This window comes from Lagopus muta, chromosome 21 (genome assembly GCF_023343835.1).
Source record: "Lagopus muta isolate bLagMut1 chromosome 21, bLagMut1 primary, whole genome shotgun sequence".
NCBI classification, from domain to species: domain Eukaryota; kingdom Metazoa; phylum Chordata; class Aves; order Galliformes; family Phasianidae; genus Lagopus; species Lagopus muta.
The window spans coordinates 2,205,865-2,233,599 of NC_064453.1; the positions used below are offsets into that span (position 1 = coordinate 2,205,865).

Here is a 27,735-nt window from a genome sequence, read left to right on the forward strand (position 1 = left end):
TGCTTTTGAGTCAGAGCTGTTTCCTCTTGTGACCAAAGGGTTTGCTGCCCTCAGCTCTGAGGCAGCTGGCTTCTCTTCATGGAACAGCCTGCTGGAGGCTGCCCAGCAGAGCAGAATCACCAAGCATGGCCTGAAGTCAAAATCTATGACTGGTCACCTGGACCTGGTAGGCCTTGGCTTGGCTTCCCTCACCATTCTTATTGTTTCAGTTACTGTACTGTCTTTTCTGTTGTTTTTTTCTTAGGTCTGGATGAGCATCCTCCAGAGAACTGTCATGCTTAATTTTACCTGCTTATGATGTGGAAGAATGATGTGCATTAACAGCATCCTGCCATCTGTAAGAAATTGTGCTGTAGGCCCATCAGAAGGTAGGGCAGAGAGAAATGTGTCCTACTTCTGATAACATCACATGTTCCTTGGGGAAAGGAAGAGTGTTGTTGCCCTCGGGAAGGCAGGAAAACCTTTCTCTCACAAGTACTTTATGCAAAAACCTGGGACTGTGAAAAGGAAGCAAGCAGAAAAGCCCCATATCATTATTTCTGCCTTGGGTGCAGTACTATCTCTGTGATTTCTGATTACAGAGTGAGGCTGGGGAGTAGAAAGGAGAGCAAATAAAAACATGTTTCTAGTTTTCAGAGTAGGGACAGCTGCTTCTGGAGTAGAGCTGCAAGTTTTAAGTGACTGGAACACCTATTTCTACCTTGTGCTTATGTTAAGGGGAGCTCTGAAATGGATGCTGCAGTACACGACTCAGGTGTCTGTATAGAAGCAGCAGTGCTGGTTCAGTCAGGTAGGTTTGTATGCAGGAACATTCTCAGGACAGCTAGTTTCTAAAGCAGCACCCTGTTTTGTTTAGTTAAAGTTCTGGGCACTTTGATTGATCTAGAGTAAATGCACAGTTTGCATAGATTACCCTTACAAGTTGGCCAAGCTCCATGTTTGTGCATCTAAATTTGGCACCAGGATTATATTGTATTGCACAAAGGAACCTCCTTTCAGCCTAAATATTTTTATTTGAAGTGAAATGGCCTGCAAACCTGAGGCAGATAACACAACTCTCTGGGAAGCAACCTTTGAGCTCCCTTTCCAGAGTCAACCTCTTCATTTTTCTACTCTTTCCCAGTCATTTCTGATCTCAAAATAAGATGCTGTGCCTGAAATTGCACTGCTTAATTATTTTAGGCGGGTGCAACAGATGGGCTGCAATTAGTGTGGGGACTGGAGTTCTCCTTTCCAAGCTCCTAGTGCCAGAATGCTGTTCCCATGTAGAGAGGGACCGAGAGATGTGGTTGAGGCACAATGCTGGTGGTCAGAAAGGGGACACAGAGTGACATAAATAGCTGAATGTGCCTGTGTCCCTGAATGCTTTGAGAACTTCTTGGTTCTTCACAGAAATATGTGCTGTGTGCTTGTGGCTGAAGTTTTTCTCATGTTAGAAGAACCTCCACGTTGCCCGTGGAGGAGATTGCTGGAGAGCTGCTCTGGAAAAGGTTCTCCGTTCAGTCATCTCCTGTGGCACTGAGTCAGCACTGCTTGTGAGTGATTGCTTTTAATTTGTTCTTGGTAGGTTCCTTGTCAGAGCCTGCTGTGACTGAGCAGGAGGATGGGCAGTGACGTGGGATTTCAGAATGCTCTGTGTCCCATGGACCAGTTATTTCTCCCATCTCTCCCTCAGCTCCTCCTTCTTTTTGGGTAGGCTTAACGACTTCCCTGTGAAGTGCCTTGAGATCTGAAATGAAGTAGTGGCCTTTTTACACTGGAGTGCTATTGAATTGAAAAATGAGGCCCAAGGTCTGCCTGTCTGGTGCCTCTTTTTTCTGAAATATGGAAAATTCTGGAGCTTTGTCTATAGAGATGAGTAACAGCTTGATGGAATGCTGCTTATCTCAGCTGCTGCCTTCTCTCACTTTTCTGCAGACAAACACACTGGCTAAATAAGTGTTCAAAGGAGTGATGAGATCCCTCTGTTATTTCCTCCTGATTCTCAATGCTGTTTGCCATCTGCCAAATTGGACCGATTCTAAGTGTCTGTCCCCTCGAGGGGGCTTAGTGGTTTCAGGGCAGGTTTGAAAAAGTGAAGACTCCACAGAACCACAGCTCCCACGGGGCTGAGTCAGTCCCATGTCATAGGTTGGATGCCCTTCTGTCTCAGGCACTTGATATCAAGAAGTTAATGTTGGGGGAGGTGGATTTTCTGCATAGATCTAAAAGGTTTTAGGGCACGGAGATGCAAGTGATAGCATCTCAGGGGCTCTAAACCCTTCCCCTGATTCCCAGCAGCACACAGTTGCTGGCTGCTGCTGCGAACCTTAGGGGAAGATGAACAGATGCATATACATGCACAGAGCCAGCTCTTGAAGTTATGATTGATGGTAACTCCAATTTAGATTTGCATGTTTTTCCATCCCCTCAGGAACTTCATGGTTCATGTGATTTTTGAGCTAATATCAGTGTATTGAAGGCACTACTGGCTCTCCATAAGCTGAGAGATAGTTAGGTACTTTGTGTCTTCAAAAAAAGAAAACAAACCAATAACAACAACAATTTATTTTCCCTGCTGTGATGTGAAAAGAGGCAGCAGGTAGTAATGAGTGTGGTTCTCCTTGGGGAATCAGAGTGCTGCAAAAATCTGAGAGGTAAGAGGGATGCCATGGGCCGTTTTGAAGTTAAAAATTACAGTCCTACCCAAATGCATTCTGTTTCAGAGCTCTTTCTATCACTGAAGCTTTCCAGAGCAGAAAGACAGGGAAGATTTTGTCCGACTCTGCCCTTCAGTCTGCATCCTCATCAGTCTTCTGTGCAGGGAGCCCTCACATAGTGCCAGAGTTTTCTAGGCTCTCCGTGAGGACAGAGGCAGCACAGTCTACAGACAGAGGTACTAATGCAGCTGGTCTGGGCTGTATTCCTAATTCTGCCACTGGTCTGCTGTGCAAGCTTGGGTGAGTCATTTCCTTTTGTGCTGTGCGTCTCGCTGCTGCTCCTGTCTGTTTAGACTGCAAACTTTTCCTATGAGGAGCTGCCTGTGCTGTGTACCCAGCCTGCCCTGTCAGCAAATGAGCACAAGTGTGGGGCCACCAACAGAAAGACCCTTGCAAACATTGAATGAGAGGCTGCTCTGTTTCTATTCTGATTTCCCTGCTTGCTTGTTTGGTTTTTTTTCTGATTGAGGCTAGTGCTCAAGTGCTCCCTTCATCAGGTAGCTCAGACAAAGCCTTGGCCTGCTGTGGTTGAGGGGGATGCACTCAAATATCTTGAAAGAAAGAAGAAAAACAACGAAACAATTCAGTGAAAACATATATTAATCTATGGGGATTTAATTAAGATTTAGCATAACTGCATCCGATTCAGGTGCTTGTTTGAAAGATTGTGAAACTTGACACTGATTCAAAAGCACTGTCAAAAGGATTTGTTGTTTACAGGTTTTTGACAGTGATTTTTCACAGGCTGTGAATGGCATGAAACACTGTATCTGTTGGCAAATCTGTTCAGCACCAAAAAAGCATCTGGTGAATCAGAGCTGTGTGAGATGAACAGGAAAGAAAAGGTGAAGGCAGGGAGACTCTCCCTACGTTCATTTCTTTTAATGGCAGTGATAAATTAATGTCCCTATTACCTAAAGCTTACTGGCAGTAGGATTCATGATCTGATAGGTCTTGAAGTGTTTGTGCAACTGGGGGTTTGATGAGGGAGAGACTGTGAGTGGATGTAAACAGAGCTCTATGGTAGTTTGTAGAAGCTTGCAGATTTGGACCTGCTGGCTGTCTGCCTCTGATGGCTTTTGGGGCACAGAAATCCATTTGTCTTTTTTCCCTGCACCAAACCCAGCCTTTTGGATTTCATCTTCTGGAAGAATCGCCAAAGCACATTTTTATCTTGGAAAAATAATCTTCAGTTTTCAGTCTGGAAAGAAAAAAAAAAAAAAAAAAATCAGTTGGTTTCCTGGGCAATTTCTCTGTTTTTGTAACTGGTTCATATTAATGGTTTTGAGATGAATCCCAGGAATCTGCAGCTGACAGCTTTCCAACAAAAAGGAGAGTTTAAATACAGTGGCATCCAAGATGCAGGATGACAGGAGTCTGTGAGCTGCACAGATAGGAAAGGGTGCACACAGAGCTCTCACCCTCTTACCTGGGCACTCACACTTTCAGCAGCTCAGGAACACACAGGCATAGGCACACGTTTCTGTTTGCTCAGAGCAGTTTGTTCAGTTTGTTTGGATGCTGGAGTTTAACTCTCGCTTAGTGCATATCAAGGTCTTTGCTTGGCAAAGAGCAAAGCTCAGTGCATTAAGCAGAAGATCAAAATCCTCTTAAGATTCCATCTGCCTGAATACCTTACATACCTGGAAGGTCTCTATTGTTGCTGCATCACACTGCATCAAGGAGTTTGGCACATAGGGAGATGGAGCCTTTCAGTTGGAGAGCTGAGACAGGCAGGAGCTGAGGAATTGCCTGCAAATGACAGGGTAACACGTACTGCTCCTGGGCAGCCCTCTCATTTTGCTTCAGAAATGCTTGCACAGAGCATTGCAGAGGCTACAATGTGGTGGGTTTGTGGATTCCATCTTTCTCTTTGCTGGAAATTGGTTGTTTGAGGGATGCTTACAAGTGAAGCTATTGACTGTTACAAAACTGCTTTGTATGTACTTAGTAGGAGGGTAGCAGAGATCTGCTTTTCCTGCACTGTGCATTTGCCTCAGCTGTTGGTTTGGTGGTGGATGACACAGGCTGGGGATAAAGTGGTCTCCAGTGAAGTAAAACAAAGCAGAAAAGCATCTGGCCAAACTCTCAACTTGTCATCCTGAACACGGTCTTAGGAGAATGCAAGTCAGGGGCACAAGCATTTCCCAGCTAGGGAACAGAGAATAAACATTGTATTGCTGGGTGTGTAAGAGAGATGCTGCTTGTTACATTGCTGGGATAATGATAGGCTTCACTTGACAGCCCTGTCATTGTGGTTGGCTCTCAGTTTTGTCCTTTTAGTTCACAGCTCTTGCTGCAAGTTGGATTATTTCAGCCTTGTTTATGGGTTTCATTGCAGCTGAAAGATTTATTTTTAATAAGAAAAGCTTTGTAACCAAATGAAGCCCCCTGGGAAGTGCACACCCTCTGGTAATTCATGTGGCTCTGTGTTACGTTGCTCTTTTCCATCAGCAGGCAGCTCTGAAGATTCCTCTGCCCCCAAACTGGAGCCCCCAACTGCAGTATCCCTGCCTCTCCCTATTTTGCTGCTTCCATGCAGAACTCTGTGCTTTTGGTTTGGCAGGATCCATGCTGGTTTTGCCCCTGTACCTGTCAGCACTCCTTTCCCAAGCTGTAGCTTTCCCTGCTACTTCTCCTTTAAAAATTATCCTTGTTTTTACTTTTGGGAAGAGCTGTTCCCTTTTCCTTTGGTTGTAGCCTGGTACAATAGGTTGCACATTTAGAGAAGATGTAGGGAAGTTGCTGGTAATACAAACATGGAGCATTGATAGATCATGCATGTAAATCCTTGTGCTGTAATTTGTGTCTTTGTGTCAACAGAGCCTTAATCCTGGCATTCCTTTTCAGCGCATTTACATGTACTTACAGCTGTGAAAGTAGGGCAGGAGTGACTGCTTTTCCTCCTGCTTCCCAAGTTTAATGATTCTGAAAATGACAAGAAAGGATGAAGGCACCTCTTTGCATCAGACCTGATATTTGCTCAGCTTTCTGGACTGGTGCTCAGGCCAGATGTATTGGGAGGTCTTTCAGTGCAGCCTGCAGGCACGGAAAACAAAAATGTTCAAATAGAAGGGATCAGGAACAGCAAAGTGCCTGGCAGATGTGGCTTGCTCATTACTGCTTCCCACAAGCCAATTAATCTGCCTTTGGGCAGGGCTTTTTTCCACCTGAGTCACCAGCATTTCTAGGTGAAATAGGGATGACTGGAACAGAAGAGCCTTTCTGACCTGCAGTGAGCACGGCAGGTGCAGAGCTCCCAGAAGCAAAACCTCTTTTATACCTTCCCCACATAGGGATGAGCTGCTTGCTTTGGACAGGCTTTGTGGTGGGGCAGATGGCAGGCTGTGCTGCAGTGGGCAGTGAAGGGATGCTTCTTGTTTTGAGAATCAATACCCAAAATACCACTGCCTGACCAGAGTGCCTTAGCCTGACTTGCAAGGAGAATCACATTAAACGCTCAGCACCTGATGGGGCAGTTGGTGCAGCTGCATGCTGGGGATCTCTTTGGTGCAGCAAGGCTCTAGGAACACAGGGCAGACTGGAGACTGCACAGAATGAGTGAGAAAAGGGCAGGAATCTGTGTCCCTTTACTCCCCTCCTGAACCCCAGGGAAGCTGTTCCTCCTTCCTTCCACTGGGCTGTTTTCTTCGGGAGGCTGCAGTGGGTTTGGCCTGAACTTGGCTTCCTTCAGCCAGGAAATAGCCAATTCGTGACAGCAGCAACCACAGAGCTCTGCATCCATCCCAGCAGGCGGGCAAGAAGAGCCAGTAACCTCTGCAGTGCCAAGGGTGGGGGGCAGAGAGATGGGAAAACAACCTGAGGTTGCAGTGCTGGGAGGGATGGAGGGAAGGACAGGGTGCTGTGCTTGCAACCTGCACGATGGGAGCAGCTTCTTGTCTTCCTGCCAAACATTTCCCAGGCTCTGCTGTGATGGTGCAGCTGTCGGATCTGAGCCTCAGCCCTGCTGCCTGCCTGACAGGCTACAGGAAGGCTGCTGCTGCCCCCAAGCTGCTCTCAGCTTCTGTTGGTCAGTAAGGTGTTTGCTGTGATGCCTGGCAATTGGCAGCAAGTTTTAATTTTGGGGGTGTGCAGGAGACTTTGCATGCAACTGCTTATGGAATTCTTGTGCAAATATGTAAGGCTTGCAGAGAGTAAGCCTGTGTGTTTAGGTTGCAGTTGGGCTGGACGTGTGAGCATCCAGGCTATTGACACAGCTCATCTGGGGAGCGTGGAAACTTGCACTGTGACTATTTGTGTCAAATTACCCACAACTTCCCACTGAATAGAAATATGTAAGAGTTGAAGTTTGCAGTGAAATTTCATGGGGTTCTTACCTGAAGATGATTTTAGAATGTTTCTCTGGAAACAAGTCGATTGTAATTTGGGTCTGTTTTGGTCAGTATGAAGGCATGCTGGAGTTAATGCAAGCTTTGTTCGTGGTCAAATTATTTATAATGATAATAATAGCTCCAGTTTCTTGGAATGTCTTGGAAGCAGCTGGTTCCATTTGCTGCTGGAGAGGACACTATGCTGGGTGAAGTTCTGGTCTGTTTTAGTCTGGCTGCTCCCAGTGCTACTCTTGTTGCAGAGCATTCAGATGTTTGTTTAGGTTCTGGTTGGAAGGATAATGCCCTCCTCTTCCCTTAAGCACAGCCCTCTCTGGGATAGGGTAAATAGATGGAACAGACCAATGTCAGCATGGAAAAATGCAAGTGGGGCAATTAAGTTTCTCTCCTTGAGTGCCTTGGGAAGGTTTAGGTTTTATTTCTAAGCTCTCATATGAGAATCCCACGTATATTTAGCTCTGTTCTACAGATGGAATTGTAACATCACTCATAAGTGTCCCTTTCCTCCAAATTTTCCACTTGATGACTAATTTGATTGTATAGTTAAATCTGCTAAACACTGCTAACCACAAACAACAGCAATCTTGCATCATAATAAGAGAAGTTTGCTGCATTTTGACATCTGTTAGCAGCACCTGCACTGTCTCCTGAATGTCTAGGCATGTAATTTTCCAGCAAGTCTTGCATGAAAGGACTCTTTCAGGTTCATTTGATCACCTGCATAGGTGAGGCTGTTGGGATTGCTCAGGGGCAGATGGAGATGGAACCATGTGCTTGACCTAAAGCAATGCCTGAGCCTCTCAGAGCCATGGTGCCTCACGGAGCTGGATGGTGACTAATCCAACTCAATGTATTTTACCAACTACAGCGAAGTAAACTGCATCCTCAGTGATGGAATTGTTCACCCAAGTTCTCTGTGTTCTGGGCTGACAGGAAATCCTGTTCCCCATGTTGCAGTGGTCTGGGGCTTTGCTTGTGTTCTAGGCTTCTCTGCCTGCACTGCCCTAAGCTCCCACGTATCCAGTCTTCTGCCATGATTGCCCTCTTGCTGGATAGTTGCTGTTAAGTCCCTGATTACAAATCGCAGGGCAGGGGAAACGTTGTTTTCTAGGTTGTCTCCTGAGACTTGAGCTTAAAGTAAAACCATACGAAGAGACAAAGATCAAAAAACCACTGAAGGCAACAGAATAAATTGTCTCGAGCAGACAGCTGGACGAGTGTCAAACAAAGGAAGGAACAGCTGGATCAAGTAAAGCACAAGGAAAATTAGTTTCATCCTCCGGGGAAGGGAGAAAGATTTGTTTCTAGAGCCCAGATCTGTGTGGGACCAACCATAGCCGATAAAAGTTTTACATCCAAGTCAGACAGGTCCCAGAGGGAGGGGAAGGAGAGGAGTGGGTGTTTGTAGTAACTGTGCAGGGAGTTATGGAGAGGAAGGAGGTGGAGTGTGAGCGTGGGGGAGAGCAGTGGGGAGGTGGGGAGTTAGGACTTGTAGGTGGAGTAACTGCAGAATATGAGCTGCTGTCCACAGCTTTCTGGATGTAAATTGATGAGGTCATAGTGTTTTCCAGTTAGCAAAAAAAAAAAAGAAAAGTTTTTTTTTTTTAAGTCTTCAACTTGTTTTTCAAGAGAGACGGAAACACGGAGAAGCTGAAGGAATGGAGCAACTAGCAAAACTCCTTCTGTGGCAGCTTTTGCTTCAGCAAAGTAAGCTCCTAGCTGGTCGGTGTGATGTTACTTGTTTCTGTTTCAGCTGCAGAGGATGGGGCTGGAGATGAGAGAGATTTTGAACTGTTATCTTTGTTAGATTTTTGCTGAGGTTCCTTGTTTCGCTGGGTTTGGGTCTGCGAGGGGAAAGATTTATGGAGTTCTCAGGCTTTTTTGAGAGGAAGGGAAAGAATGGAGAAATACTTGAGGTTAAATACTGCTTCATTCAGCATGTTTGTGAAATTTATTTCCTCCTCTCAGTTACTTTAATTGTGAATTCAAAAGCAGTAAGCTTAAAGGAGAGTACTGTAAATCTTGGATAGTTTGAGTTACAGGTCCAAGGCTATTTCATACTTTTGAAGAGGCAGAAACAGCTGATATGTTTGTGCATTCAGGATGGAGGTGCAAATGTAAGTTTTTATTCCTTGCCAGCATAAAGATAGATAGGAATTCACTTAGACATTAAGGTACAGGAGTGGGATGAGGGCAAGTATGATGGATGCACAGCAGCAGAGTGACTTGTACATTTTCCTGTACCACAGTTTTCTGTAGGAGCTGAAAATACATCCAGTGTCCTGAGAGCCTGATCCTAAACTGAGCAGAGAGACCTCAGTCAGTAATGCTTGGAAGGCAGGAGAAGACATGAGGATAAATTGTAAAAGCCAAGCAAATCTACCTTTGCAAGACCTTGGGGTCTAAGGAAGGCACCTGTGAGCAAGGAGGAATTGCAGCTCAAAGCACAGTATGGAAAGACCTCATTCCAGGTGCTGACAATAGGAAGTGAGGAGCTTTTTGGGGAGCAGTGACCCTTCTGCTTCTCACAGCCCTTAGTGAAAGGCTGTGGCTTTCCACCTGAGCCTCTTGAAATTCCTCAGTATACAGAGCTGAGTTCTCAGTTTGGTCCCTGCTTAATGTAGTGCTCATGTCACCAAATCATCCCCGATGTGGTGATGTCTGAAGGCAAGGGTTAGGAATGGAATCAGTCATAGGGACAGAAGGGTTATAGTGACTCAAGAAAGTAATGTGGGGGGAGTGGGTTAAGCTGGGGGAAGGAGGAGAAGCACCAACCAGTCCAGCTGCTCCCCAGTGTGGCTGAGCATGCTAGCAGTGCCTGGGGCAGGAACAGCAGGTTGGGTTGCTGCACAGCACAGAGCCAGCAGTATCCCACCACAGGATGGGCGATTCTCACGGACATCTTTGGGTGTATTTTGGAGAGAGAACTTGTCCATCTGCCAGGGAGCCGTGATGCTGAGTGCTGCTGTACCCACCCAGGTCAGGTTAGTGTAATGAGAGAAGGGAGGAAATCTGTGTCTCTGTGTTTGCTGAGATGATCCTGCTTGGAGAAGAACCACACCCTCAAGTGTTAATATCTTGCAAGGAGGAACAGCGCTGTGTTTGGAATGGCTCTGCAAACTATTCCACGGGCCCAGGGCCAACATCAAGTACACGAACCAGAAAAGGGTTTACAAAGCTGAGCTAATATCCGAGCTGTCTGCAAGGAAGTCAGGGCAGATCTGCGCGGGATCCTGGCTGTGTGGTGGCCAAGGTGTGATTGCTTTCTTGTCCAGACAGGAGGCTTTTTCCTTTCTGCTGAGGCAGCACATTCTTGCTTTTTGCCAACTTGCAGCACGTTGCTACCTGCAGTGAGGTGCAGGGATGGTTGGGGCTGGGTGGGCGGCCAGCAGCTCCAGTGCAGGCATCCTTGAAAGCAGCATGCTCAGCTGGTGAGAAACTCGTCCCAGCAAGCTTTAAAAATAAACAAGTACAGAGACTTAGATAGAAGTCCAGTTTAAAGCCTGGCCTGGCCATCAGTTGGCTTTGTAGGGAAAACTTTGTTTAGACAAGGAACTTTATTGCTCACCATCTTCCATCTCTGCCTAGGGATGGGCCCAGGTGGTGCTTCTGGCTACTGATCTCTGTGTTAAAAAAGTGGCTGCAACAACAGTGCTGAGCTCGTTTGTGTAGATGTCACCTCGATGTGACTGTGTCATAAACCATGATGGCTTCTGAGGCACTGTGTCAGCTCCCTGAAGAGTCAGGATGGAGTCTCTGCCATTCTCCAAAAGTATTTGGAAATAGCTTGTTAGCACAAGCTTCTGTTTTTGAGGTAATTACGTAATAACTCAATGGAGACCATTCAATCTCCTGCAGAAGCAGTGAGGTTTATGGGAAAAATAAAGGAAGATGCTGTTCAGGCAGCTTATCCTGGCATCAGTGGCAAAGCCCTCGCCGTGTCCCACGGAGCACATGTGCCACTTGGCGCTCAGGCTGCTGCCTATGGTGTTTGCTGTTCCTTTTTTCTGTGCTCCTTCAGTGTGAGACAGGAACTTGGTGGTTTCATTAGCACAGGCTTTGCCTCTGCCAGCAGCTATCTCAGGGAGAAGAGGAGCTGTGCTCTTGTTCAGGCAAGACTCAGGGGGCAGATTGCTATTTGAACTGCTCTGAGGACAGAGCCTCGAGATCCCCGAGCGTGTAAGATGTCTTTCAGAGCCTGAGGCTTTTACTTGTCGTTTGCTTGCAGTTTTTTGTGGCTTAATTCTTTACTATGAAAGTGGCAGGGATTCAAGCTGTAAGAGCTGGCCCTGCCTTTTACAAGGGATTAGGAAACTCGCAGGCTGCTTTCCTCTTCCTATATTGTGGGAGCAGCAGAATACCTTGGGGATCCTGCAGAGAGGCAGGCTGAGGCTGCAGAGAGAACAAGTCAGATAGCAGATGTCTGTCTCTTTTTTTCTGAAGTATATCACACAGAGAGAGGTCAAAGTGATTATCCTCCACACAGAACTGCAAATTTAAAAATGAAAGCCACTGTTACCAACTCTTAAGGTATGTGGTGGTTTCGAAGCTGCTGGAGCCCCATGAGCACAAAAGACTGAGCTTCCATTAGGTGCATAAATAACCCTCGATTTTATACTTGCAGATTGGGTAGTGACTCACCAATATAACTGCTTCCCGTCTGTCCCTCTCCTGTAGCTCATAAGCTGTTAATTTTGCTGGTTTATGGATATATTGCTGATTATCTTCAGTAGCAACTGTGGTACACAAACAATAACTTTGAAAGCAGGCCGGGGGGGCATGTCTCTCTCTGGAATGCACTTTGAGTCTCACATAGCAGAGCAAATCTCATATTGTATTTAACTACTGCTCTGTGTCCAGTTTATTAAAAACCAGTTGTTTTAAATTCCTTTTTCTCCAGGCACATAAGAGATCAGAGACATTCCAGATTCCTTTGATTTATAAGCTATTTCACTTACAGCCATCTCAAATAACTCAGTGTATGCATTCAGATTTCCAACACTGACAGGGAATCATCACAATCGGTTCTGCTTTCTTTGTGCTGTGGAGTTCCCATGGCTCTTGTAAAGCCTGCAACATGCCTTTTCCCTTCTGTCCCCTCTAGAGCTTCAGCTGCTGTGCTTCATCAGGTCAGCATCTTGCACGGGCTTTGTTCTAGTGACAGTCACCCAGGGCCATCTTTGTGTGGCAGCACCCAGCAAATCAAATTAGGAGGATGCTAAGAGGCAGGCAAGGCTTCAACAGATGCTCTTCCCTTTTCCTATAAAGAAGCAATGTCCCCTGGTCACCGAGGGGCACTCCTGGAAGGATGCTGGTGTTCTACCAGCAGCCAACCTGGCCCTCCTGGGTGGGGCAGAGAGGGCTGGGTGGTCCTTGCCATGCCAGCAGGGCCAGCACAGCGTGCACAAAGGTGCAGAAGCAGGACGGGCTGCTGAGCAGAGCACACTGGAAGGCTTAGAGGGATGTCTGTCAGATGTTTATGGCGCTGCATTTGGGCTCAGTGTTTTTTACATTAACGTGCAAGAGGAAAGGAGGGAAGTAAATGCATTCCTGTTGCTCAGCCAGAAGAGGATGTTTCTGCAGCACCAAATCAGCTTGCTGTCAATGAGCATTAAAGCAAAGCTCTGGAAGCACTGGCTGTGCAGCCAACCAGCTCACTTCCTAGCACGCAAGCTGCCACGCATGTTGTGATGCTGTGCTGTTCCCTTGTCACTCTGCAGATGCCACCAACTGTGGGCAGTGCTGGCAGAGGCTGGCAGCTTGTTGTATTTTGCCATCAGGTATTTTGCAGCCTATTAGCAGACATCATCAAATAATGGGATTATAATGTCTCAGTAGGATTCTTTTCTTATATCCAGAGCTGTACAGGCTCTGCCCAAAGAATTTGTTTTCTTTATGATGCTGAGATTACAGATGTAGAAAGAATCCCCTACATTTGGAGTGTCTTTTGAGCTGGCAGCTCAACAGAGAGCGCTGCTCACTTTTGTTCTCTGGTGCCACTGCCCAGTATTTTGTGATAGGAAAAGAAATAGAGTATATTCTCAGCTCGTGCACTGATGGTGTTGTTAAAATAGCCCCGATCTGGAGTGAATTTCTTTTCTTTTGAAAGGAATAAATTCCAGGGCTGAAAAAAAATAAATAAAAAATGCAGCGTTTGTCAGGAGGACATTGTGCCTATGACATTAGCAGGACAAAACAGCTAATTATTCTGCTAGAACCCACTTGGACTTGACTGGTTAGAGAGATGAATGATGTCATTGTGTTGGGAATCCGATTCGTGCTCTCCAAGCGTGATGCCAGGAGACCTCTCAGACCCCTCCTACACAAAAAGCAGGAGGGATGGGGCCAGGGGGATGCAGAAACAAAGCCATCAGTTTGTTTTGATGAAGTTCTTCCTGCGTACATCTGAGTCACGCGGCTTGGAGAGAGTTGTGGTTGCTTCCAGAGCATTGATGGTCAACTGTGCAGACCAGGAATGTGAGCAGGAGGCACACATGAGAGTGTGTGTGTGTGTGTGTGTGTGTGTCTGGCAGCAATGTGTGTCACAAGTGCAAAGCAGAACGGCCACATTGCATCACACTCAGCTTGACAGGTTGTCAAGGCATCCTGCAGCGTTCAGGGATTTTGATTCCTTGGATGGAATTAACCCCCTATCAGTTACATAGGAGTTGGATTTGAATGGTGAGCCCAGGCCAGGGCTCTTGTTGGTTCTTATCCCTGCTGTTGACTGTCCTTTGTGGAAGAATAGAGCACTTATCTTTGTGTTAGAGAACTACTCCCAGGCAGCAAGCACCAAGCAAGGTCACATTCTTTGGGCTTAACCACAACACCTGTGTTAAATAAGTGTGTTAACAACAAAGGGAGTAACAGATGGAATAACAACAGGAGATGTGGCTGACCAGGAGTGCATTTATTGTGTTTTGTTTTAGTTTGGTTTGGTTTTTTTTTGCTTCTTTAATTTTGACATTATTTTTTTTCTGCTTCAACAGGTTCTGTTGTTTATTTATATTCAGGTGAGTGACACCTTTGTCATCTACATGGGTTTCTGTCACCATAAGAAGGAATTTGGTGTTATGAAATCAGAGTCCATGTAATGGGGATTTCGTGGGTAACTTCTGCCATGCACACCATGAGCTAGTGCCTCTAAACACTGGGCTAACTGAGCATTAGGATTAGGAAAGGGTAGGTATGACAGGTCAGACTTAGGATCCTGATAACAGACGTTTTTTGAATGAAATCAGTGATTTTTAAATAAAAATAATAATAGTATTGTATTTCTCCATTACAGAGCTCTGTGTTGGTCTTGAAAGTTACTTTTCTTCAGCTGGGTTTCTTTAGGGTGCAGAGATTCTAGGACAGGACCTAATCTCACTCTAGTCCCTCCTTTACGTGCCATTAATGTGATAACTTTATTCTTTCTTTGCTCCTTGCCCTCAGTGCCAGCTGATGCCTCAAACCCAGACAGCGTTGTAGTGTCAGTGTTAAACATCAGTGCAACCCGGGGCTCGCAGGCTGTCCTGCCATGCAAGAGTTACCGCATGGTGTGGACTCAGGACCGCCTGAACGACCGCCAGCGTGTGGTGCACTGGGATGTGTACAGCACCTACTATGGAGACAACAAGATGGAGAGGCTGTGTGACATGTACTCAGCAGGAGATCAGCGTGTCTACAGCTCCTACAACCAAGGGAGGATCTTAATGCCCCAGAACGCATTTACAGATGGCAACTTCTCACTGGTGATCAAAGGTACCAAACAGGATCTTTTTCTCTTTTATCCCTAAGCTTTGCAAAGGTCTTTTGGCTTCTGTGCAAGCATTTGCTGAATAGCACAAATGACAAAAGTAGTTGGCTCAGCATGAAACGTTCAACTTGTCCTCTCTTCTCTCTTATGCTAGATGTTGCAGAGAGTGATGCAGGTATATATTCGTGTAATCTTCATCATCACTACTGCCACTTGTATGAAACTGTGAAAATTCAACTAGATATCACTAAGAAAGGTACGTGTGACAGCATGGTGTCCCTTTCTGCAAGGGCAAGACTGGCAGCTGAAGTCCAGTGGTCCCCAGGTCTGAGCTGAATTCACAGTGGGGCTTGTGTGCTGATTCACAGCAGGCATTGCATGCTATTCTGCTAGCATCAGAGAGCACTGTGGATGAAGGCTTTTTGTCCATGCCTGCTCTGTTGCAGCTCAGGACACAGATGCAACAAGAATCTTGCAGTGTATCAGGAGGCAGCAGTGCTTACTGTGTGGTTTTCTATTATGTTCCCTGAATATCAGAAATTTTGATCAGTGTATGGTTTTATGAAAGCCCTTCCTCTCTTGGCCTGTGCTCACCTCTGCAAAGCCTTTTAATTGTACACTAGCCAGCCCAGTTAGCTAACTGGGCCGTCAATGCTCCAGCAGTAAAACATTCCTAGTAACAATCCATCATGAGTCAAGTTAGCCACAAAGATCTGCCTTGTAACATGGATTGCTGAGCTTAGCTTGAGAAGCCTGTTGTTAAAAAACAAAACAAAACAAACCTTGAATCCAGCTCTGAAAGGAAGTTTCTAAGGGCTGTTGGTACCTCAGTGTGTGCCACCTGCACCTCGTAAGCACATAAGTTGTTTAAATCAACCTACACATAGTGCACAAGTAAGGTTGCTGGGGCTGATGGTGCTGGGAAGCAGCTGAAGTGCTGAGTTGTCTAAAAAACTGATGGCATAGAAGTGCAGAAGTGCACCCCTGCTGTTGTTCTCACAGCTTCTATGCAGTAACAACACCCAGGCTGGCCTGTGAGCCCTGGACTGCTCATCTGTGTTTTGATTCCTCTGTTATTCCTTCTTCAACAACAAAACACAGAACAGTGTTCCTTGAACTTCTTCAGTAATTAGGGTATATGTGGGAAGGAAAGCATTTCCTGCTTGGAGAATGAGGCACAGCATATTGAAGATGGAGTCTGTTATTCTTATTGCATTCATGGTCTGTTGAGACAATGTTCTTCCTTTGTTCTGAAGCAAGAGATGAATTCTTACTTTTAAGGAAAGGAAATGGCTGTGCTCAATGCACCCACCTGGGATGTGAAGATATGGGTGCCTTTGTTCACTGAGTGCTGAACTGAGTGTGAGTGAGGTACGTTACCTCTGTGGCACTTCAGGATCTTTGGAGAGGATGTGTTATAGGATTGCAGGGTCTGAGAGCAACCCGAGGTGTGCATGGGTGTCCTTAAGCAAATGAGTAAAGATGCACGTGTTATCTCCACAGCCAAAGCAGCCAAAGAGTACTGGGATGGAGAGAAGGCTGTGATTGTTGCCTTGGAAGGCAGTACTGTGATGCTCCCTTGTGTCAACCGGAACCACATCTGGACCGAACGGCACAGCGAAGAGGAGCAGCAAGTGGTCCATTGGGACAGGCAGCCCCCAGGGGTTCCCCACGACCGCGCTGACCGCCTCATTGACCTCTATGCCTCTGGTGAGCGCCGCTCTTACGGGCCTCTCTTCATTCGGCAGAAGATGAACATCACTGACACAGCCTTTGCCCTGGGGGACTTTTCCCTGCGAATTTCTGAGCTGGAAAATGCAGACGAAGGCACTTATTCCTGCCACCTGCACCACCATTACTGCGGCCTGCATGAGCGCAGGATCTACCAGGTCTTTGTGACAGAGCCAGTGAGAGAGAAGAAGGTGGTGAACCTCACAACCCACAACACTGCCCCGGCCGTAGGTGAGTGGCTTCTGGCAGTGCTTCTGACTGCAGGAGGGGAGGGAGTGTGGTCGAGACAAACCTGTACCACAGACACCTCTGAACTGAAGGTGCCACTCGAAGCAGTGCGGGGGTTTTCCTGTATGATTTCTCCTATTTGAGCCGTGAGCAACTCCTGCCCTTAAAATCAGAGAATTAGATGAGGTCTTGCCTCCCTCCCTCACTACTAGTGCGGAGCTCTAATGTGTAGGCTGCATTCTTACTGAGCTGTTTCCATTACAGTGGTGTACCTGGAGCTACAAAATATTAGTGAGGATTCTCTGGTGTTGCTTTAACACTGAGCTGCACACAGAGTGGAGTGTGCCACCCACCAGGGCTGACTACGCTGCCTGCTGTACTGCAGTAACATCATGTCCTGCTGCTCTTTGCTCTGCTCTGCAGAGTTTAAACTCCCTAAAGCAAGCAAACTGTTTTTCTAACAGACTCCCTTTTCTGCTTGCTTTTATGAACCAGGAGAGGGTGTGGAGTAGGGGGTCTGTTCTGTGCTGCCTTTGCTGTTACAACATGCCCCTGTTTGCATAAGCACTTCCCACCCTGCTGCTCAGGGGTTCAGGCTGTGCCAGGTGCCAGACCCTGCAGAATCAACCACCAGGAATTTTCCTCCACCCTTCAGCTTTTTTTTTTTTTCTTTTATTTTTAAAGCCAATTTTCACATTTTCCACTGCAGTGAGCTATCATTTGACAGCCTGTCCAAACCCCAAACCATCATGCTTCGTTCAGGCAGAAAAATAAAATCCCAAGTTTAAAAAAAAAATGCATATATGAAAGTCCCTTAGGTATAGTTCCATATTAACATTTTAAAATAATCACTGTGGCTTAATGTTTATTGGCTGCTTACTACAGAATTTGGACATTACTGCATAGTAATGGTGATAGGAGGACGGTTGGATGTTGATGATGTTGTTGTAGATGATGTTGTAGTTCCTTCCCAACCTTGTGATTCTATGATTCACACGTTTTTAGATATGTCTATTCTTCTCTAGCAATTAGTTTTTCTTCAAGTCACAGAAGCCCAAACCTCCCCACTGGGACTAAGGCTGGTGGACAGAAATCTTGGCTGATCTTGTACTGAAGAGGGGTTGGCTATTGGGGCTGTGCTGACACAGGGACCAGAACACACAAGTATCAGTCTCCCTGCATCTGGCTCTTTTGCTACCCTTGAGCCCTATCTAAACCCACTGTGCAGATGGAAACTACGTCGTTGCCCACCCAGGAATCTTTCTCTCACTGTCCTGACTGTGGCTGAATGGTTACCCCCTGCCCAGCTGGCAGATCCTGCAGGGCTCTCTTGGTTTGGAAGCAGTGCCCCACTGCTGAAGGAATTTGCCTTCCTGAGAAAAGCCATTTTCACAACCAGCTTTGTCCCCTGGGGGCAGGGAAGGATCAGCTGGACTGAGAGCAGTAGGCACAAAAATATGCTGAGTCGATGGGAACAGGGAAAGGAGCTGAGATTCTGGAGTGCCTTTTTGAAGCCCCTCGCTGATGGGCAGCCTGTTTGTGTATAGCAGCAAAGGCTGAGATACTGCTCCTCTGTGAAGAGCTGGGCAGAAATTTTCTGGGCTGTAAGTTAAAGCTAAAATGAAACATCAGGAGATAACAAAAGCAAAGCAATGAGGTTTTTTTTTTTCAGCAAGCAGCAATCGTTTCTGGCGTAATTCCAAGGCTCAGAGCTGTTTCCAGACAGGAAATTTCATCCTGTTTTGAACTATAAACATGAGTTCAATTCTGTTCCCAACTCCCAGCAGAAGAAATATGTTGTATGTCTACTAATTTAGTGTATTTTTACTCTGCATTTGTTTTGGAGCAAGTGATTGAAGAATAGCCTATCTTGCAGAACTACTCTCTTTCCTTGCCAGCCTAGGAAAGAAAACGTGCCACGTACCCAGCAGCTGTGAGCTCTCATGGTGCAGCTCTGTCCATCTTTTCCAGCTGAAAGATCTGACCCTTCTACATTCTGATAAAGTAACATGAAGGCATCTCTTCCAGTTTTTTGTTCCCCACCATTAAGACTTATTTTCCAGCAGTTAGATCATGTGAACGGAGTGGAGGCAGAAGAGAAAACCAAGCTGAGACGTACTGAAGGATGCTGGTGATAGAATAAAGCTGCATCTCTGGTTTTGCACCTTGCCATTCTAGTGTCAGAATAAAGTTTCAGTTCAGATCCTACCCTCCCCTGCAGTACTGTGGGAAAGCAAAGGGCCAGGAACAGGATGCATTTAGGTCTGCTGGCTCCATGGCTGCTCCAGTGGCTACCATCTCATTATGGCAGCTGCTGAAGAAACCCTTCGTGATGCAGAGGTTTGTTAAAGTAGAACTGTCACTACACTGTTTGCAGCTTTACAAGTGGCTTTTTTGGTTTGGTATTTCTTAGTGGTGAAAAATACATGCTAGCTTTGAGCAGGACAGCCAGCACAAAGCATCCAGCATCTGGAGATTTGTTGGTTAGCTTAACAAGCTGCTTGCCTGCTCTGCTGCCATGTAGGGTGAGGCTGGACAAAATCAGGGCTCTTGGTGCTGTCTTTTTTGTGGGGAATATTTTGTTTCAGGACTCAGCCTATTTACAGTACTGCGCTGATGGAAATGAGCAGTTTCTAACATTTCCAAATGGCCTCAAAAGGAAAACCAGCTGTTGAAATAATGATGAACTTGCTGGCTTAGCTCGACTGCGACATTCTTGTTCGTGCTGATCAGTTCTGACCTTAACTGGTGCTGGAGATGTGGCTTTGCTTAAAGAGGAATACCAAAATGCTGCTGGGGAAGGCTGTTCGTGATGGAGTACAATTAGCTGGACACAAAGCCATGTCTGATAACAAATGAGACCAGCTGTCTGACTCTCATCCCTATGACTACTTAATCCCAATGTTAAAATCAGTGCTTATTACTGGCTGGCTTGCTTGAGGCAGGCTCACTTCAGAAGACATTGCTGAATGGCACCGTGGCTTTGGGGATGTTTTCCCAATCTTTCCCCTTATTCCCTCCGACTGGGGTTGAACTCCCAGGAGAACAGTGGTCAAAACCCCTTGCTGGTGCACTCAGCTCTATTCTGAAGGGAAAAGCCTTCCATAGCACAGCGTGTCCTATGGCTTTGTGGTCTGTGCCTGGATTTATCCACTCCTCTGAGAGTCGCAAGCAGAGAAGTTGCCCTCTTTGTATGTGCAACGCATTGACCTATTTATTTGAGAGCTACAAAAATGTTCCACGTAAAAGTTTAGAGTTACCCTTTCCTGTGCTGAGGAACTGCAGCGCTGCTGCACCCACAAGTGGAATGGAATCTTGGCTTTTCTTTGTGGGCTTTTATTTTATTGATTGATTTTTATTTGATTTCAAAGGGAACTCATTCTTTGGCATTGAAAATTCCTCCCACTCTGTAAATTACAACCTTTGGCCAGGAGTGGCTGCTTCATACTTCAGCTGTCTGGAGCCGAAGCGATGTGGTGTGTGTGCGTGTTGCAAGGGACCCAGAAGAGGGCTGTGCTACCCCAGAGCAATCCTAGGTTGTCTGTTGTGGCTTCTTGCTGGACTTGCTCTCTGCTGTAAACAAAAGCAACGCTCTGATAAGCAGGCAGCAGCATGGGAACGTGCAATGGCCACTGAACATGCTTTTCAGTTCCATGTACGGACCCAGCTGCAAACATGCTTTGCTTTGAATGCCAGTGACAATTATTGCCTCATATTCCTTTTTTTCTCTGTTCTCAGATCCAAATGTTGTCAGGGGGCACAATGTGATAAACGTCATCATCCCTGAGAGCCGCATCCACTTCTTCCAGCAGCTGGGCTACGTCCTGGCAACGCTGCTGCTCTTCATCGTCCTGCTCATCATTGTTGTCTTCATCACCCGCAAGCGCAGGCAGAGAGGTGAGTGCTGGAAATCACCACCTCTGGAGTCCTGCTCCATGGCAGGAGAGGTGATTCTGCAATTACTGTGCAGCACAGTGCTTGCTGGAAGCATCACAGCAGAGAGGACTGAGTAGCTGCTATGCGTTGCTGTTATCAGTGGTATGTGGGAGGTGTTGGTTGGATTGGATATAAATGCTCATTCTATTTCTTGTCCTTATTTAGGTTATGAATACAATGTGAAGAAATATGGAGAGTAAGTATCATGATAGAATCTGCTGTCTGTGAGTAGAATACGTAAAAACAAACTTATTGGTCTCTTGCCTCTGTCATTAGGAGACTAAAACAGCTGAAGATCTATTTATGAGAATGCAGCCACCTACAGCACAGACTGATAGAATTTCTTTGTTTAACACTCTAGTCATTTTTAGGGTGATGTTTCCAGGAAATACATGCTTGCTTCGTGGTTGAATATCAGGAAGCAAATTCCATGCTGACAAGGTGTGGAAGGAGAGAATGGCTTGTAGGGATTGTTTGGCACCTCTGGTTATAACTTGGGAACTGATTCACAGACAGTGTTTATGTGAGATGTCATTAGGAGTTAGTGGTAAAGGGGTAATGCACAGATCTACTGTGGACTCTGCTGTGAAATGGACCTAAGCCAAGATGGTGTACCTGGGTCCCTTTGTGTTTTGTTACCTGTAGTAAAGTGGAAGAAATGGGAAAGTTCCAGAACAGATTGGTTCCCCAGTTTTCTAGACATTGGTCAGATTTGAGAGGGAAAAGAAGACACGGATTAACCAGAGATCTCTTGGTGTTAGTAGAAAAGACAGTGAAAGCAAGAGAGAGGAGAAATAGATTCCCTAATAATGATCCTGTGAAATCTGTTTGACAGGTTAAGGGCAAACAGAGGAAAAATATCCGTGTGCAGTGGCTGCCAGAGCTGTCATCTCTCTGTCATACTTTCTCCAGGGAAGCTTTGTAGAAACAGAAAAGGATTCTACAGGGATTACTGTGAAATTCACCAGCGTTTAACAAAGAATTAAATCCTCTATGAGTTTTTTCAGCTGTCCTCCGGATGTATAGCCAATAAACAATTTAAATTAATAAAAACAATTTAAAAGTTCTCGAGAAAGCTATTGTGGAAAAAAAAAAAAAAGTACGAGGAGCCAGTTATTAAAGGATGTCCAATGACCATTTTTCACTCTTGTTGATTTTCCAGGAAGGATGTAAATCTTAAAGAATTTACAGTCGACACAACAGATCTGACTCAGTACAAGAGTGAAGACATCAGGCTGGGTATGTATCAGCTAGCAGCCATTCTCCAGACCTGTTCAAAACTTGTTACAGCTAAGGACTTCTTAATGACATTTCTATGTTCATTTTGTAATAATCTTTGTGGTTGTAAATGCACACTTAGGGGAATCTCACCCCTAGTAAAGGTGCAGCCTTTTAAAGAGCAAGCTGACGTGCTTTGGCTATCAAAATTGCTGCAGTGATGGCCCCAGTGAGCAAAAGGCAGATGTAAAAACTGAGGCAAGGAACAAAAGAGTAGCAGAGGGTGAGCTGCAAACCAGGGCAGCAGCAAACATAAACTGCTATCAGGATGGAAGAATCTGTGGTACCTGTGAGGAGCAGAGAGTTAAAGCATGATTAGTACCAGGAAAAAAATACAACCACCCTAAGATGTAGCCTGTTATTCTGTTGAGCAGTTGATTAACTCTATGAGTTACCCCTAAAGATCTGGAAATGATAGACCTAGGGTGCTTCAAGGAAGGGCTGATCCCTTCCTTGTAAAGCTTTGTTTTCTCTTAATGTTCTAATGGCTGTCTGAATTACATACATTCCTCCCTTATACAGATTACAAAAACAACATCCTGAAGGAGAAGGCTGAGCAAGCCAGAAGTTTCCCAGCAAAGAACATTGATTTAGACAAAGGTAATAATGACCTGCTTCACCCTAATTGGTGGCTGTAGGAACCTTCTGATGGGTTGGAGGAGGGAGGAGGGAAGAGCACAGGATAGCAGTGAGCTGACCAAGCCACAAGCAAATGAAGAATGGTAAACATCATGACAAATGGCAGCAGGAATGAGAAGCCAGTTCTCTTCCTATCCTTTCATCATGGAGCCACAAGATGCAAGTAGTGATTAGGCTTTTAAAAGCTTCTGGCATGACACAAATAGAATTTTTCTTTATTGGGAAAAGAATCCCTAGCAGGGTTGGAATAGTGCATTTTAGATTACAACCTCGGAGAGAGATGCATCTCAAAAATGTACTGGCATGGTCTTTGAGAAGAATCTGCTGTGCAGAAGAGTGTTTTGAGTTGAATTAATTTACGGGCAATAGGCAGTCGCTGACTTTATCCAACAAAACAGCTCCTTCCCTCTAGGAGCTGAATTGCCTTTTGTTTACCCAGTCTAAATTCTGGATGCTATCTGTCAGTTTGCAGAGTTGCACTTATGACAAGCTGTGCTTTAAGAAGGTTAGGTCCTGTGACTCCTTTCATACGATTTTAGAACACATTAAATGTGTCTGAAGTGGCATCAAGAAGAGAATGATCCAGAGAGTCCATGAGTTGCCTTGTATTTGCAGTTCCTGATGCAGCTCTCATGATACTTTACGTACATTCTGCACAGATGATCTGTGTAATAATTTGTATGCCATAAATCTCACTGTGAGGTTTATGAAGATACTGGGAACGTGGCTGACTGCAAATGATCACTTGTAACTGTATAACTAATTCCATATCACCGTGTGTTTCTTTGGATGGTTTAATATTTCATTCCAGGTCTGATCTCCGTTTCAATTGCTTTCAGATTTCAGGAAGGAATATTGTAAATGAAGACATTCCCAAGCTGCTGGCTGGACCAGAAGCTTCAATCCAAGATAGATGGAAAAGAGATGCCTTTCATAATACCACGTCCCTCCAGTTACCATACATTTTTCATGTAGAGTTTCTCCCCAGTAAGCATGAGGGTATTTGCAAATGCTTCCTGAAAGAGTTAGGCCATCTGTCTTGCGTGCATTTATGATGGGTTTGGGTTTACTTTTCTTCTATTGTTCTCCCAGTCCTCCCTCCCATTTTCTTTCTGATATTATTGTTGTTTTTATGCATCAATGATTTTTATGAGCTGAATCAGCAGACCTTTTGCTTTGATGTTACTGCTTTAAATAAACCAACCTGCAACACCAATCTTAGCTATCATTATATCAGGCATTTTTTTCATGCAATGTACTCATTAGAAAAGTAATAGCAAAGCCTGATTGTGGTCTCTCATATGCTGGTGTACATTGAGAGGAAGAGTACTGTCACTTAGCACTTTATATATTCCAGGTACAAAGAATTGCTTATTCAGCCCTGCACAAATAACAATATAAATACCTCATCATACAAACAGGGAAATGTCAACATCCTCATTTTATAGGGGGAAGGGAGGCAGACAAATCTAGTTGCCACCAATATAGTGTTGGGATCAGCTCCAAAGAGCTCTGGGAGTCTAAATTTGTATTTCTCACTCTAAGCTTGTCTGTTGATTTGTTTTTGTTTCAGTGCAAACCAAACCAAATTTGTCAGGAGCAGACACTTCCAGCTGCAGTTGGAGGTACAGTGCTGTAATGCCAGTGTCAGTTAGATCAGATCCAGAAATATTATGGACAGAGCTAAGCTCCTGTGTGGAATCTGGAGCATGATTTTCCTGCAGTCCTTGAGTGGATCCTCCCCACACAGTTCTTGTGAGCTCATCACAGAAAAAGGTACGATTACAGCACAGTTAGACTAACTGTTGAAAAGAATAACTTCCACAAGCCAACCATGAGGAGCAAAACTAACAATGCATTCCACCAAATAGCCTGTCAGGCACTGTCGTGGATCATGGTCCCCAAAAGAAGCAGCCAGGAAGGGATATGAGTTTACTCTTGTAGGTTTTGGCATTGTTCTGGGGAGCGTAAGTGTGAGGCTGTGGGCTGAAGGGCAAGAATTCTGTATCTAATTCTACTATATCAGGTGGGGGTGTCCAAACATTTGGAAGTCAGTAATTACGTGTTACACTACAAGCAAGGTAAGTTGTCAGGAAAGCCAGAAAATAGTAACAGCTCCATACAGTCTCTCTGACTGCTTGAGATATGCTGTGGCACCATTCCCAAACCATGGCACACCTGTGGTCCTTTTGTGCATGGATGAAAATAAGGTTTCCTGCAGTTGGGAGTGTGATGGCAACAGCTTGTGTTCTCATGGAAGCATGTAGCTGGCCAGGGATTGCCAACTTACTCTTTGAGTGTCTGAAGAGAAGAGCAGAGGAAGGGATTGAGCATGGGTAAGGTGACTGGAGCTGGAGCAAGGTCTCCGGGATGTTGTGAGTGGTGGAAGTGTGAAGAGGAGCTTGTGTGGAACTACTGTGAGTGTCAGGAGTGGTTTCAGGCTTGAAGCAGTGCTCTGCTTGCAGCTGCTGCCTCAGTGTGGATTTCTTCCTGTTGTGGAGAATCCTGAGATCTTTGCTGGTGATAAAGTAGCTGTCCAAGGAAGCATCTCCATTTACCACCTAAACAACTGAGAATATCATCTGCTGCCTTCTACAGTGTGTGTCCTGGCAGTTACAGCCACTCTCATCACTTACCACACGTCAGTGCTATGTAATAGGGGTACAGGTTTGGCCAAAATGGAAAGTGATGTCATGGTTGGGTGAAAGTACCTACTGCAGGCACACATACTGTAAAGGTCCAGGGCTTTTTTGAGAGCTATTCAACACTGTGGGCCTCCCAGACATAGGAATCAAGTCTTGTGCAGACCCTTTCTTTCCACTGCTACCAACCTGGATGTCTGATTTACTGATGCTCATGCTACAGCTGAGCAAATCCTGATCTTATGATTTGTTCAGTTCTCCTGCTGTTCTCCAGGCAATTTCTGTCATTTCTGCCTTTCTTTCCACTTCAAGATACGCTTGTACAAGAGAGTTCAGAGTAGGCAGACTGAAGACTGGTGGTAAGGAGGGCGTGGGGTTGGGCCCAGGTCCTTATTTGCTTTCCCTTCTCCCAGGGTGTTCAGCCATTCCTAGGTTGCCTTTGGCAGGATCTGATTGGAACCCAGGCTGCATTCCTGCAGGTGTGTAAGGCTGCTCTGGTTATTCCATCAGGGTGGCACAGACTCAAATAATTGCCATTAATCTCTTTCTCCCTCCCTTTCATGTCTGTGAGTCAAAGGTTGGAGATCTTTACTTGCCAGTTCAAATTGCTTAGCACAGCTCATACAGACATCAGCTCAAAGTGGGGTTACTCATAAACTCCATTTAAATATTTTATTGGACTTCTAGGCTGCAAAATAGCTTAAGGGGAAAGAAATGTATTTGTTCTCTGAAACAAGTGCTAGGAAGAACTTGATGAGTTCCTCATCCTCGCTTTGATCCCAAGTTTGAATTTGGATAATGGTCAGACAAAGCAGTATAACTTTGACTGATCAGAATGGGAGACCAGGTTGAGATCGTGGTCCTTTTTCATCAGCAGAGGCATACGTTGTGTGATTGGGCTGAGGATCAGCACAGTGGCTTTTAAAAGCAGCCTGCCACATCCAGTGTGTAATTTGCTAAGTTAAAATACTGGCTGAAGGAGATCCAGGCAAGATTGCTGGCTATCGACTGGTGTGTTTTCAAACTGTTGAAAGAAACCAGAAAACTGAGCCCTAAGCTGAAGAGGTTTTTATTTTTGTTTCTTAGTTCAGAGAGTTAACAAGGGCTGTGTGCCCTCCACTACTGGTGAGAAGCCATCTTTTGCTTGTTTTGTGGTGGGGCTTGGTAGGTGATGGTTGATGGTTGGACTTGATGGCCCTGAAGGTCTTCTCCAACCTAAATGATTGTGATCTTGCACGTGGACATTAGGAGTGGATCTACAGTCTGGATTTGTAGGTGACCACTAGCTCAGGGACAGACTGTGTTCTGTTCCCACCCTGCCAGAGGCTTGATGTGATTCTAGGCAGGTTGGCTTTCTCTTTCTCCCATCTCTCATCTCAGCCTTTCTCTCTGAGAAATGATCTTGTCTGAGTTACTTGAGACTTATGGTTTTCTTATGACTTTATCTATCTTGATAGGAAAACTGCAATGCAGGTGGGTTTTTTCCACTGATGCTCATGCTTGTCTTGGCTTTGTTACTCAGTCTGTCTTCTGTAAACTCATTCATTAGCAACTAACTGCGTTTGTTAATCACTCTAAGAATGCTGTAACCTGTAATATATGCTTTCCCTCATTTTATCATTACATGATAATTTGCAGGAGAGAGTACGTGTGTGCAAATTGTAGGCTTAGATTAGTGAAGATGACATAATCATGATCTTAATTGGACGTAAATAGAGAGGAAGGAAAATAAGTACAGATGAAAGAGCGAAGGACCTGCATGGAGTCAGTGACTTGTAAAAAGGAGAAGAAAGTGAAAGAGCCCATTTCAGAGAGGCTGGGGAAAAAAATTTCTTTCCATAAGATGAGGTCTTAATTGAAGAGTAAAAGAGCTTAATTTGAATGGAAGCTCATGCAGCTGTACAGGCAAACAGTGCGTGTTGGAAGGTTGGTTGTGACTTCTGCCAGTCTGATCCTGTGGACTGAGAGCATCAATGGCTGGAGCATGCTTTTTCAGTTCAGTTATCTTTGAAATACATGCAGCTAGTGCATTTTAAGGCTGTTTCGTAATGCAAACCAAAGGGTGCTATGTGGGAACACTGGGATTTGTTCTCAGACACAGTTCTGATACAAAGTGCTGCAGCAAATGAACCCTTTGAGTTCATTTGGCTGATACAAATGAAGTTCCAATGCACTTTTGTATTTCTGCAACTGGATGACGTAGAAACAGGGGAGAACTGAAGTGAGGAAACAGTCACACAATGTAATGTTTGTTTGCCAGAAGATGCAGAAGGCCACTGGCATAACAGGCTGGAAATAGAGCCCTTTCTTTTCTGCTCCATGCATGCAATGCTTCCTCTCAAGACTGTGGGGAAGACCTGGTCCGTGCATCTTGTTTCATTCTTCATTGTTGCAGAATTAATTTTCATGATTATTGTTACTTTTACCATTTGTCCTTGCTGTGTAACTCTCCTAGCATTTAAGAAATAAAGGAGAACGTAATAGAGTTTCAA

At 45.3% G+C, this 27,735-nt stretch overlaps 1 protein-coding gene across 2 annotated transcripts; it reads left to right on the plus strand.

The window, feature by feature from the left end:
• The first annotated feature begins 227 nt into the window (after positions 1-227).
• Positions 228-27,735, plus strand: MXRA8 (matrix remodeling associated 8). 2 transcript variants are annotated; one of them, XM_048967411.1, is made up of 10 exons: positions 228-368; positions 14,038-14,061; positions 14,486-14,794; positions 14,944-15,045; positions 16,293-16,751; positions 20,487-20,645; positions 20,850-20,880; positions 21,847-21,923; positions 22,485-22,562; positions 23,441-27,735. In XM_048967411.1, the coding sequence occupies exons 1-10, from the start codon at positions 308-310 to the stop codon at positions 23,464-23,466; spliced, it is 1,326 nt and encodes a 441-aa protein (XP_048823368.1). In that variant the 5' UTR covers positions 228-307; the 3' UTR covers positions 23,467-27,735. The 2 variants fall into 2 exon arrangements, with proteins under 2 accessions (XP_048823368.1, XP_048823369.1); XM_048967412.1 differs by lacking the exon at positions 228-368 and adding an exon at positions 8,574-8,755.

Bases quoted from the DNA above. Each gene is read 5' to 3' on its own strand.
- MXRA8 (XM_048967411.1), top strand. From the start codon at position 308: ATGATGTGCATTAACAGCATCCTGCCATCTGTAAGAAATTGTGCTGTA. The intron at 369-14,037 runs GTAGGGCAGAGA...CTGCTTCAACAG, and splicing joins TGCTGTAGGCCCATCAGAAG to GTTCTGTTGTTTATTTATAT. The intron at 20,881-21,846 runs GTAAGTATCATG...TTGATTTTCCAG, and splicing joins AATGTGAAGAAATATGGAGA to GAAGGATGTAAATCTTAAAG.